General features: G+C 38.2%; 1 protein-coding gene across 9 annotated transcripts in view; it reads right to left on the minus strand.

Annotated features, from left to right (window-relative positions):
• STXBP5L (syntaxin binding protein 5 like) overlaps positions 1-13,460 on the minus strand; it is a 421,768-nt gene that overhangs the window by 37,313 nt on the left and 370,995 nt on the right. For 7 of the 9 annotated variants that reach the window (XM_032298936.1, XM_032298937.1, XM_032298935.1 and 4 more), the window contains 2 exons: positions 11,149-11,319; positions 2,073-2,312 (listed from right to left, as the gene is read on the minus strand). In XM_032298936.1, coding sequence (XP_032154827.1) covers positions 2,073-2,312; positions 11,149-11,319 — 411 coding nt within the window. The remainder of the gene's footprint in view (positions 1-2,072; positions 2,313-11,148; positions 11,320-13,460) is intronic. The other 2 variants (XM_032298940.1, XM_032298941.1) reach the window with 1 other exon arrangement.

Below are 13,460 nucleotides of genomic sequence, written 5' to 3' on the forward strand. Positions count from 1 at the left end.
AATGGGACCTAATCAAACTCCACAGCTTCTGCACAGCAAAAGAAACAGTCATTAGAGTGAATTGGCAACCAACAGAATGGGAAAAAATTTTTGCTGTTTTCCCATATGACAAAGGGCTGATATCCAGAATTTACAAAGAACTAAAACAGATTTACAAGAAAAAAACTAACAAGCCCATTCAAAAGTGGGCAAAGGATATGAACAGATACTTTACAAAAGAAGACATTCATGAGGCCAACAAACATATGAAAAAATGCTCATCATCACTGGTCATCAGAGAAATGCAAATCAATTACATTGAGATACCATCTCACGCCGGTAAGAATGGCGAACATTAAAAAATCTGGAGACAACAGATGCTGGAGAGGATGTGGAGAAATAGGAACACTTTTACACTGTTGGTGGGAGTGTAAATTAGTTCAACCATTGTGGAAGACAGTTGGCGATTCCTCAAGGACCTAGAAATAGAACTTCCATTTGACCCAGCAATCCCATTACTGGGTATATATCCAAAGGATTATATATCGTTCTACTATAAGGACACGTGCACACGAATGTTCATTGCAGCACTGTTGACAATAGCAAAGACCTGGAACCAACCCAAATGCCCATCGATGATAGACTGGACAGGGAAAATGTGGCACATATACACAATGGAATATTACGCAGCCATCAAAAACGATGAGTTTGTGTCCTTTGTAGGGACATGGAAGAACCTGGAAACCATCATTCTCAGCAATCTGACAGAAGAGCAGAAGATCAAACACCGCATGTTCTCACTCATAGGCGGGTGTTGAATGATGAGAACACATGGACACAGGGAGGGGAGCACTACACACTGGGGTCAGTTGGGGGGAAATAGGGGAGGGACGGAGGGGGTGGGGACCTGGGGAGAGATAGCAAGGGGAGAGATGCCAGATGTACGTGATGGGGAGGAAGGCAGTAAATCATACTGCCACGTGTGTACCTATGCAACAATCTTGCATGTTCTTCACATGTATCCCAAAACCTAAAATGCAATGAAATAAATAAATGGAAAAAAAGAATAAACTGAATTAATAATTAATGATTCATTATGATCTCACTGATTTGACTCCAACTAACTCACAAGTCAAAAGAATTTTGTGTATTTCCTTATAATTAGGAATACAGTAAAAGTTATCTTATTGTGAACTATATATTAAAATGATCATCATGATTAACTTTTAAAACACAAATCTGAATTTGCCACTTTAGTAGAGAACTGACTATTCTACCTACAATTTTGTCATATGAACTTAGCACATCAGTTAAAGAAAACACAACTGTAACCTTCTACATAAAATATATGCTTTTAAAATAAAGCCCCTATCGTATGGATTAATGAAATTTTTTTAACTTAAAAACTATCTGAAAATTTCTTATATAGGAAATGGAGATAATAAAATTAGTGATAAGAACAAATTAGGAATAACAGGAGGAATCATACTCATCTCTTCTTCAAAAAGAAAAAAGATAATTCAAGAAGGAAGAGAATACAACATATGCTTGGCAACAATACTTATAACATTGGTCAAATTCTCTAGGCACTAGTATAAAAAGGAAAGAAATTGTGTGGCACGCCTTTGAAACAAGATGAGAAGATTATAAAAGACTTTAGAAATCCACCTTAGGTCAGACAGCTTCTAGCTTAATTATTCTGAGGTCTTCAAGGATAATGTAAAAATATTCACATGCTCTGATCTGGCATGGAACTTTGGATAAATGCTTCAATTTCTTAAAAATAAATTTAAGTTTTGCATTAAGGTTATCCTCAGTGCTTTTCAGGAACTTATTTCTCAAATCATTGTTTAAGTTGGCACTTTCACAGTTTACTGCCAAAGAAATGCTTGTACTCTTTTACCCCAAATGAAAGGTATGTTACAATATGACAAATGTTGGGATGGTATATGATGTATAAAATTCTTAATAGTTCCCATGTGCAGAATACTTATAACCTTTGCTCTAAATCAATACAAATTTATGTTTTATAATACCTTATATCTAAATTTGAAAAAGTAACAGTGAATGAATGAATAAATACAAACTCTTACCACTTGGCAATACAACAACCGGCTCTGTAAACCTTTGTTCATCTGCTAATGGTAGGTTGAGGGAGATAATTAACACCATTCCCAAACTGGTTCCAACAAACAGACAAGGAGAGATGGCAGAGTCATTTTTCCGTGCAAATGATTCCATGAAGTATAGTGCTGTAATTGCTTCTTTAGAATCTTTGTCAATACTGGAGATGCTAGAGCTTCTAGAACGATTATAGGAATTTTCTCGGTTTTCTATGGAAACAAATAAAAAACCCCACAAAATTGTTAGTGTATGTTCACAACAAGTAAGGTCAGATTTAATTTATAAAAATCAAAATTAGAGGCTGGCAAGATGGCCAAATAGGAACAGCTCTAGTGTGCAGCTGCCAGCAAGATCGACGCAGAAAACAGGTGATCTCTGCATTTCCAGTTGAGGTACCTGGTTAATCTCATTGGGACTGGTTGGTCAGTGGGTGCAGCCCAAGAAGGGCAAGCCAAGACAGGATAGGGCATTGTTTCACCTGGGAAGCACAAGGGGCCAGGAAAATCCCTCTCCTGGCCAAGGGAAACCATTAGGGACTGCCCCCTGCACTCCAGCCCAGATACTGTGCTTTTCCCATGGTCTACACAACCCACAGACCAGGAGATTACCTCTGATGCCTACAACACCACGGCCCTGGGTTTCCAGCACAAAACTGGGCGGCTGTTTGGGAAGACACCCAGCTAGCCAAAGCAGCTTTTTTTTTTTTTTCATACCCCAGTGGTGCCTGGAACACCAGCATGACAGAACCATTCACTTCCCTGGAAAGGGAGCTGAAGCCAGGGAGCCAAGTGATCTGGCTTGGTGGTTTCCCCCACCATGAAGACCAGCAAGCTAAGATCCACTGGGTTGAAATTCTCACAGCCAGCACAGTCTGAGCTTGACTTGTGACCTTTGAGTTCAGTGAAGGGAGGGGCATTAACCATTGCTGAGGCTCCAGTAGGCGATTTTAATATCACAGCTGGGAAGTCTGAACTGGGTGGAGTTCATGCAGCTCAGCAAGGCCTCTGCGGGCAGACTATGTCACTAGACTCCCCTCTTACTGGGCAGGGCATCTCTGAAAAAAGGCAGCAGCCCATCAGGTACTTATAAATAAAGTCCCCACCTTTCTGGGACAGAGCACCTGGTAAAAGGGGCGGTTGTGGGTACAGCTTCAGCAGACTTAAATGTCCCTGCCTGGCAGCTCTGAAGAGAGCAGTGGATCTTCCAGCACAGCATTCAAGTTCTGATAAAGGAAAGACTGCCTCCTCAAGTGGTTCCCTGACCCCAGGTATCCTGACTGGGAGACAAATCCCACTAGGGGCCGACAGACACCTCATACAGGAGAGCTCTGGCTAGCATCTGGTGGGTACCTTTCTGGGAGGAAGGTACCAGAGGAGGAAACAGGCAGCAATCTTTGCTGTTCTGCAGCCCCCACTGGTGATTCCCAGGCAAGCAGGGTCTGGAGTGAACCTCCAGCAAACTAAAGCAGACTTTTTTTACTTTTTTAAATTGCTGGGTGCAGTGGCTTGCACCTATATGATAAGAGCAGAAGGGTCTGACTGTTAGAAGAAAAACAAACAAACAGAAAGAAATAGTTTCAACATCGACAGAAAGGATGTCCACTCAGAGACCCCATCCAATGGCCACTAACTTCAAAAACCAAAGGTAAATAAAATCCACGAATATGGGAAGGAACCAGTACAAAAAGGCTGAAAATTCCAAAAACCAGATCACCTCTTCTCCTCCAAGGTATCACAACTCCTCACCAGCAAGGAAACAAAACCGGACAGAGAATGAGTTTGACGAATTGACAGAAGCAGGCTTCAGAAGGTGGGTAATAACAAACTTCTCCAAGCTAAAGGAACATGTGCTAACCCAATCCTAGGAAGCTAAGAACCTTGAAAAAAGGTTAGACAAAATGCCAACAAGAATAACCAGTTTAGAGAAGAACATAAATAACCTGAGTAGCTGAAAAATACAGCAAGAGAACTTCATGAAGCACACACAAGTATCAATAGCTGAATTGATCAAGCAGAAGAAAAAATATCAGAGATTGAAGATTGACTCAATGAATTAAAGTGAAAAAACAATTAGAGAAAAGAGAGTGAAAATAAATGAACAAAGCCTTGATGAAATACAGGATTACGTGAAAAAACCAAATCTATGTTTGATCAGTGTACCTGAAAGTGATGGGGAGAATGAAACTAAGTTGGAAAACACTCTTCAGGATGTTATCCAGGAGAACTTCCCCAGCCTAGCAAGGCAGGCCAACATTCAAATTCAGGAAATACAGAACACCACAAAGATACTCTTCAAGAAGAGCAACCCCAAGACACATAATTGTCAAATTCACCAGGGTTGAAATGAAGGAAAAAATGCTAAGGGCAGCCAGAGAGAAAGGTCGGGTTACCCACAAAGGGAAACCCACCAGATTTACAGGGGATCTCTTGGTAGAAACCCTACAAGCCAGAAGAGAGTGGGGGCCAATAGCTGACATCCTTAAAGAAAAAATTTTCAACCTGGAGTTTCATATCCAGCCAAAGAAGCCTCATAAGGAAAGGAGAAATAAAATCCTTTATGGACAAGCAACTGCTGAGAGATTTTGTCACCATCAGGCCTGCTTTACAGGAGCTCCTGAAGGAAGCACTAAACATGGAAAGGGACAACTGTTACCAGCAACTGCAAAAACATATTAAATTGTAAAGTCCATCAACACTATGAAGAAACTGCCTCAACTAACAGGCAAAATAACCAGCTAACATCATAATGGCAGGATAAAATTCATACATAACAATATTAATCTTAAATGTAAATTATCTAAATGTCCCAATTAAAAGATACAGACTGGCAAATTGGTTAAAGAGTCAAGACCCATCGGTGTGCTGTATTCAGGAGATGCATCTCAAGTGCAAAGATACGCATAGGCTCAAAATAAAGGGAAGAAGGAATATTTACCAAGCAAATGGAGAGAAAAAAAAAAAAGCTGAGATTGCAATCCTGGTCTCTGATAAAAGAGACTTTAAACCAACAAAGATCAAGAGACAAAGAAGGGTATTACATAATGGTAAAGAGATCAATGCAAGAAGCACTAACTATCCTAATTACATATGCACCCAATACAGGAGCACCTAGATTCATAAAGCAAGTTCTTAGAGACTTACAAAGACACTTAGACTCCCACACAATAATAGTAGGAGACTTTAACACCCCATTGTCAATATTAGACAGATCAATGAGACAGAAAATTAACAAGGATATCCAGGACTTGAACTCAGCTGTGGACCAAGCGGACCTAATAGATATCTACAGAACTCTCCACCCCAAATCAACAGAATATACATTCTTCTCAGCACCACATTCATCACATTTACTCTAAAACTGACCACATAATTGGAAGTAAAACACTCCTCAGCAAATGCAAAAGAATGGAAATCACAAGAAACAGTCTCTCAGACCACAGTGCAATCAAATTAGAACTCAGAATTAAAAAACTCACTCAAAACCACACAGCTACATGGAAACTGAACAACCTGCTTCTGAATGACTATTGGATAAATAATGAAATGAAGGCAGAAATAAATAAGTTCTTTGAAACCACTGAGAACGAAGACACAATGTACCAGAATCTCTGGGACACATTTAAAGTAGTGTGTAGAGGGAAATTTATAGCACTAAAAAGAAAAATTTATAGCACTAAAAAGGAAGAAAGAAAGACATAAAATTGAATCTGTAATGTCACAATTAAAAGAACTAGAGGAACAAGAACAAATTCAAAAGCTAGCAGAAGACAAGAAATAACTAAGATTAGAGCAGAACTGAAGGAGATAGGGAAACAAAAAACCCTTCAAGAAATCAATGAATCCAGGAGCTGGGTTTTAGAAAAGATCATAAAATAGATAGACTACTGGCCAGACTAATAAAGAAGAAAAGAGAGAAGAATCAAATAGATACAATAAAAAATGATAAAGGAAATATCACTAACAATCCCACAGAGATACAAACTACCATCAGAGAATACTATAAATACATCTGCGCAAATAAACTAGAAAATCTAGAAGAAATGGATAAATTCCTGGACACAGATACCAACCCAAGACTAAACCAGGAAAAGTCAAATCCCTGAATAGACCAATAGCAAATTCTGAAATTGAGGCAGGAATTAATAGCCTACCAACCAAAAAAAAGTCCAGGACAAGACAGGTTCACAGGTAAATTCTACCAGAGATAGAAAGAGGAGCTGGTACCATTCCTTCTGAAATAATTCCAAACAATACAAAAAGAGAGACTCCTCCCTAACTCATTTTATGAGGCCAGCATCATCCTGATTCCAAAACCCGGCAGAGACGCAATGAAAAAAGAAAATTTAGGCCAATATTCCTGAGGAACATCAATGCAAAAATCCTCAAAAAAAACCTGGCAAACTGAATCCAGCAGCACATAAAAAAGCTTATCCATCATGATCAGGTCAGCTTCATCCCTGGGATGCAGGGTTGGTTCCAGATACACAAATCAATAAATGTAATCCAACACATAAACAGAACCAATGAGAAAAACCACATGATTATCTCAATAGATGCAGAGAAGGCCTTTGACAAAATTCAACAATGCTTTATGCTAAAAACTCTCAGTAAACTAGTTATTGATGGAATGTATCTCAAAATAATAAGAGCTATTTAGGACAAATCCACAGCTAATATCATATTGAATGGGCAAAACCTGGAAGCATTCCCAGCACAAGACAATGATGCCCTCTCTCACCACTCTTACTCAACATAGTATTGGAAGTTCTGGCCAGGGCAATCAGGCAAAAAAAGAAATAAAGCATATTCAATTAGGAAAAGAGGAAGTCAAATTGTCTCTATTTACAGATGACTTGATTGTATATTTAGAAGACCCCATTGTCTCCAAATCTCCTTAAGCTAATAAGCAACTTTGGCAAGTCTCGAATACAAAGTCAATGTGCAAACCACAAGTATTCCTATGCAACAATAAGAGACAAACAGAGAGCCAAATCATGAGTGAACTGCCATTCACAACTGCCACAAAGAGAATAAAATACCTAGGAATACAACTAACGAGATGTGAAGGACTTCTTCAAGTAGTACTACAAACCACTGCTAGAGGAAATAAGAGAAGACACAAACAGATGGAAGAACATTCCATGTTCATGGATAGGAAGAATAAATATCATGAAAATGGCCATACTACCCAAAGTGATTTATAGATTCAATGCTATCCCCATAAAGCTACCATTGACTTTCTTCACAGAATTGGAAAAAAAAAAACCCTTAAATTTCATATAGAACAATCCTAAGCAAAACAAAACAAAAAAACAAAGCTGGAGGCATCATGCTACCTGACTTCACACTATACTACAAAGCTACAGTAACAAAAACAGCATGGTACTGGTACCAAAACAGATATATAGACCAATGGAACAGAACAGAGGCCTCAGAAAGAATACCACACATCTACAACCATCTGATCTTTGACAAACTTGACAAAAACAAGCAATGGGGAAAGGATTCCCTATTTAATAAATGGTGTTGCGACAACTGGCTAGCCATACGCAGAAAACTGAAACTGGTTCCCTTCCTTACACCTTGTACAAAAATTAACTCAAGATGGATTAAACATTTAAATGTAAGACCTCAAACCATAAAAAACTCTAGAAGAAAACCTAGGCAATACCATTCTGGACATAGGCATGGGCAAGGACTTCATGACTAAAACACCAAAAGCAATGGCAACAAAAGCCAAAATTGACAAATGGGATCTAATTAAACTAAAGAGCTTCTGCACAGCAAAAGAAACAATCATTATAGCGAACTGGCAACCAACAGAATGGGAAAATTTTTTTGCAATTTACCCATCTGACAAAGGGCTAATATCCAGCATCTACAAGGAACTTTAACAAATTTACAAGAGAAAAACAAGCAACCCCATCAAAAAGTGGGCAAAGTATATGAATAGACACTTCTCAAAAGAAGACATATGCAGCCAACAAACATAAGAAAAAAAGCTCATCATCACTGATCATTGGATAAATGCAAATCAAAACCACAATGAGATACCATCTCACACCAGTTAGAACAGCAATCATTAAAAAATCAGGGGAAAACAGATACTGGAGAGAATGTGGAGAAATAGGAATGCTTTTTCACTGTTGGTGGGAATGTAAATTAGTTCAACCATTGTGGAAGACAGTATGGTGATTCCTCAAGGATCTAGAACTAGAAATACCATTTGACCTGCAATCCTATTACTGGGTATATACCCAAAGGATTATAAATCATTTTATTATAAAGGCACATGCACATGTATGTTCATTGTGACACTGTTCACAATAGCAAAGACTTGGAACCAACCCAAATGTCCATCAATGATAGACTGGATAAAGAAAATGTGGCACATATACACCATAAAATACTATAGAGCCATTAAAAGGATGAGTTCACGTCCTTTGCAGGGATATGGATGAAGCTGGAAACCATCATTCTCAACAAACTAATACAAGAACAGAAACCTAAACACTGCATGTTCCCACTCATAACTGGGAGCTGAACAATAAGAACACATGGACACAGGGAGGGGAATGTCACACACTGGGGTCTGTCAGGAGGTGGGGTGATAGGGGGTGGATAGGAGGGGGTTGGGGGGATAGGGGAGGGATAGCATTAGGAGAAATACCTAATGTAGATAATGGGGTGATGGATGCAGCAAACCACTATGGCATGTGTATAACTGTGTAACAAACCTGCACGTTCTGCACATGTACCCCAGCACTTAAAGTATTATAACTATAATAATATAAAAATAAAATTATGAGGAGGAAGTAAAATTTTATTGTTAATTGACCTGGAAGGCAGCTTATCCAGTTTACTAGCTTATTTTGACGATGGAGAAACTGAAGTCTAGAAGTATAATTCATAAGCTTAGGCAGACCTAGGACTAGAATTGGAGTCTCCAATTCAACAGTTCCTGTTCAACAGTTTTATTTCTCTACGTTAACTCACAAGTTAGTTGAAATTCTTTTATCTAGAAAAAATATTCAGTTTAAATAGTAACAGTTACAAGAATTTCTGATATCACTTAAATTGTGCTTCCCTCCTACCTCTAAATTGTTAGAAGTATCCCTAACATTTCCTTGTCAATTCCAACTTACTGACAATATTGTGGCTATTTGCATGAAGGGCTTATCTGGATCACAAATCTTCTGTGGCAAACATATTCTATAGCTGGAGTAATTACAATTGTAAAAATTAACATTTCTACCAAGGCCAAAATGCAAATTTTATCTCCCAGAAATGGTTTCAGGCTGCTTACTTTTAATTCAAATTTAGTCCTAAATTTGCTTAGGGCTAAATAAAGAGTATAGACTATATGCCATCCTGTTGATAGTGGTAATCCTTCTGAGAGTGCTTCAGCTCACTTAAAGGAAACAGGATTGTTTCAGGCTCTCCTCTCATCAACACTTGTACATGTGCACACTCCAATAAGCGTAAACTCATACAGCTCAGTGAAATGTTTTCAATATTGTCCTGCTCTTATAATCACCCCACAGTACAAGTTCTTCATATTTTTCTTTCTACAACCTTCACTCTCTTTTCCCTCTTGATAGGTACACATGTAACTGATAATTGCTTTAGAAAGAGGCTAAATATAGGTTCCTCAGACTATTTTTTTTTCTAGGAAACAAAATATAGTATTCCTAATTTCTCCTTTTTATCTCTCAGGAAATTTATAAAAATAATTGTTTGTCATACAATTTAGAGATGAGAGGGAGCTTGGAGGTTATATATTTTACAGATTTGGAGACAGTTTAGTAATTTTCTCAGAATCTAGACAAATTAGAAGTATCTAAAATTCAAAATTCCCAAGACCACTCTGGGGAACATAGTGAGTGCTTGAGGCCAGGAGTTCAAGACCACCCTGGGGAACACAGTGAGACACTGACTCTATAAAAACTGAAAAATAAGCTGGATGTGGTGGTGTGAACCTGTACTCCAGGTGCTTGGGAGGCTGAGGCAGGAGCATCACCTGAGTCCAGGAGTTAGAGGCTGTAGTGCATCACTGTAATCCAACCTCAGCAACAGAATGAGTTCCTATCTCTTAAAAAAATAAAAATTAAAAATGGGCTACTTCTTTCATAATCCTTACATATTGCATCTTTTATAACATACTAGCTATTTTATGGCTCCAAATCTTTTCCATTCATGGTTCATCACTATACAAAGTTGCTACTCATAGACACCTGTTAGAGAAATAACATCATTATCTGCATGTCTAAGGGATCAGATTTAGTATAGCATAATGCTTAAAAATATAAAAACTTAAATATAATTTTTTTACATTTGAACAACAATATAGATCACTGTTAAAAGTTTTCAGGAGTAGTAAATAGGGACTTACTTCACAGTATAGAATAGCAAATCTTCCTAAAATTATTTTTTTCCTCTCTCTCTCTCTAAAGTTCTTTATCAATAAGACAGTTGCAGCAAAGTTACAGTATTCCCTTTTTTACCCTCTGTAAAAATTTTTGGCCTCTGGCTCTTGTACTTTACTCCCCCCTGACACCCCCACACTCATTCCATAAATAAGCAGATGGTCCTTCCTTTGAAAAATATAGATGAAGATTGCAAACTTTAGAATTTAATATCTTGCCTTTGTTCTTGGTCACATTCATTTGATAACTGAGGAAATTAAGGTGGCTATATATTAAATATCTATAGGTAGAGATACCAATGAACTTAATATTGAGATTGAAATAAACTCTTAATTATTATGGGAAGGGTAGAGAACAGATTAAGGCATAGGTCTCCCTTTTTACAGAGGAGGGGGTAGTTACCCATAAGCAGAGCCATTCTGGTTTTAGAGGTGAAGAAGGAGATGGAGTGAGGAATGGAGTTGGAGTTATGGCCACAGCCCCATCAGGCTGTCAGTTATTCACCGACTAGTAGATTTTTATATCTTTTGCATGTGATCTTCATCCTATATCTCTCAGTTCCCATTATCATGGTAAACCAAATTTTAACTATAACAAAATAATTAATATGTTTAACATACCTTCTGTTGTAACTGGTAAAGAAATCTCCATGCAAGCTGCTGACTGGGCCTTTCGAAATGGTGGTCTTCCAGGACCCCAGCGATTTACTTTCGAAACATCGGCACTAGAAAGACGTTTTCCAGAACTGCAACTCTGGGAAGTTGGACTTGTGCAATGTCCATTTACATGGTCTGTGCCAAGAGGAGGAAGTCAGCATAAATATCATAATTAACTCAACATAAAGGAGTCAAAGTGTGTAGATAAACAAATGAAGATGAGCAAGAACTCCTTTATTTTCTAAACCACATGAATATGGCTAGGTCCTTGTTCTTTTAAGATTTAATTACAAATTTGGTAGTTAGCCAAAAATTTCAAAAGTTATTAAGTGTAAGATTCCTTTTTTATATTTCGACGATGTAACATAGCTTAAAACTGATTCTAAATCTCTACCATGTATTCTGTCATTATATTATAGTGTTAAACTTTTTATTGCATAACTTAAATATACAAGGAAAGTACTTTAACTGCTTGGAATTTAAAAAAATATAAAAAATTTTTGCTTTAAGTTCTGGGATACATGTGTAGAATGTGCAGGTTTGTTAACGTATGTATACCTGTGCCATGGTGGTTTGCTGCACCTGTCAGCCCGTCATCTAGGTTTTAACCCCTGCATCCATTAGGTATTTGTCCTAATGCTATCCCTCCTCTTGCACCCCATCTTGTGACAGGCCCTGGTATGTCATGTTTCCCTCCCTGTGTCCATGTGTTCTCATTGTTCAGCTTCCACTTACAAGTGAGAACATGTGGTGTTTGGTTTTCTTTTCCTGTGTTATTTGCTGAGAATGATGGTTTCCAGCTTCATCCATGTCCCTACAAAGGACATAAACTCATTCTTTTTTATGACTGCATAGTATTCCATAGTGTATATGTGCCATATTTTCTTTATCCAGCCTATCATTGATGGGCATTTGGGGTAGTTCCAAGTCTTTGCTATTGTAAATGGTGCTACAGTAAACATATGTGTGCATGTGTATTTATAGTAGAATGATTTATAATCCTTTGGGTGTATACCCAGTAATGGGATTGCTGGGTCAAATGGTGTTTCTAGTTTTAGATCCTTGAGGAATTGCCACACTGTCTTTCACAATGGTTGAACTAATGTACACTCCCACCAAATGTGTAAAAGTGCTTCTATTTCTCTACATCCTCTCCAGCATCTCGTTTCCTGACTTTTTAATGATTGCCATTTTAACTGGCAGGAGATGGTATCTCATTGTGGTTTCGATTTGCATTTCTCTAATGACCAGTGATGATGAGCTTTTTTTCTTATGTTTGTTGGCTGCATAAATGTCTTCTTTTGGGAAGTGTCTGTTCATATCCTTTGCCCACTTTTTGATGAGGTTTTTTTTTTTTCTTGTAAATTTATTTAAGTTCCTGGTAGATTCTGAATATTAGCCCTTTGTCAGATGGATAGATTGCAAAAATTTCCTTCCATTTTGTAGGTTGCCTGTTGACTCTGAGGATAGTTTCTTTTGCTGTGCAGAAGCTCTTTAGTTTAATGAGATCCCATTTGTCAATTTTGGCTTCGGTTGCAATTGCTTTTGGTGTTTAAATCACAAAGTCTTTGCCCATGCCCATATCCCAAATGGAAGTTCTGTCCAGGGCAATCAGGCAAGAGAAAGGAATAAAGTGCATTCAAATAGGAAGAGAGGAAATCAAATTGTCTCTGCTTGCAGATAACATTAGTGTACATTTAGAAAACCCTACTGTCTCAGCCCAAAAACTCCTTAAGCTGATAAGCAACTTCAGCAAAGTCTCAGGATACAAAATCAGTGTGCAAAAATCACAAGCATTATTACACACCAATAATGTGTATTATTCTACACTCTATGTCCACGTGTACACATTATTTAGCTCCCATTTATAAGTAAGAACATGCAGTGTTTTTTTTTTTTTTGGGGGCCGAGTTTTGCTTTTTTTTCCCCAAATGGGGGGCCAATGGCCGATCTTGGCCCACCGCAAACCCCGCCCCCCGGGTTTGGGGATTTTCCCTGCCCCGCCCTTTGGATTAGCTGGGATTATAGGCACGTGCCACCATGCCCAGCTAAATTTTTGTATTTTTTCAGTAGAGATGGGGTTTCACTGTATTGACCAGGATGGTCTCTATCTCTTGACCTCATGATCCACCCGCCTTGGCCTCCCAAAGTGCTGGGATTACAGGGAACATGCAGTATTTTAAAAAATCTTTTCTCTTTCTTATTTGTTTGCTTGTTTCCCATGCTCCTAGGCTTTCCTTATTCTTTCTTTTCTCTCCCTTTCTTCTTTTCTTCCT

The sequence above is a fragment of the Sapajus apella genome, unplaced genomic scaffold (assembly GCF_009761245.1).
Source record: "Sapajus apella isolate SASKATOON/1434 unplaced genomic scaffold, GSC_monkey_1.0 scaffold40, whole genome shotgun sequence".
Taxonomy (NCBI): Eukaryota; Metazoa; Chordata; class Mammalia; order Primates; family Cebidae; genus Sapajus; species Sapajus apella.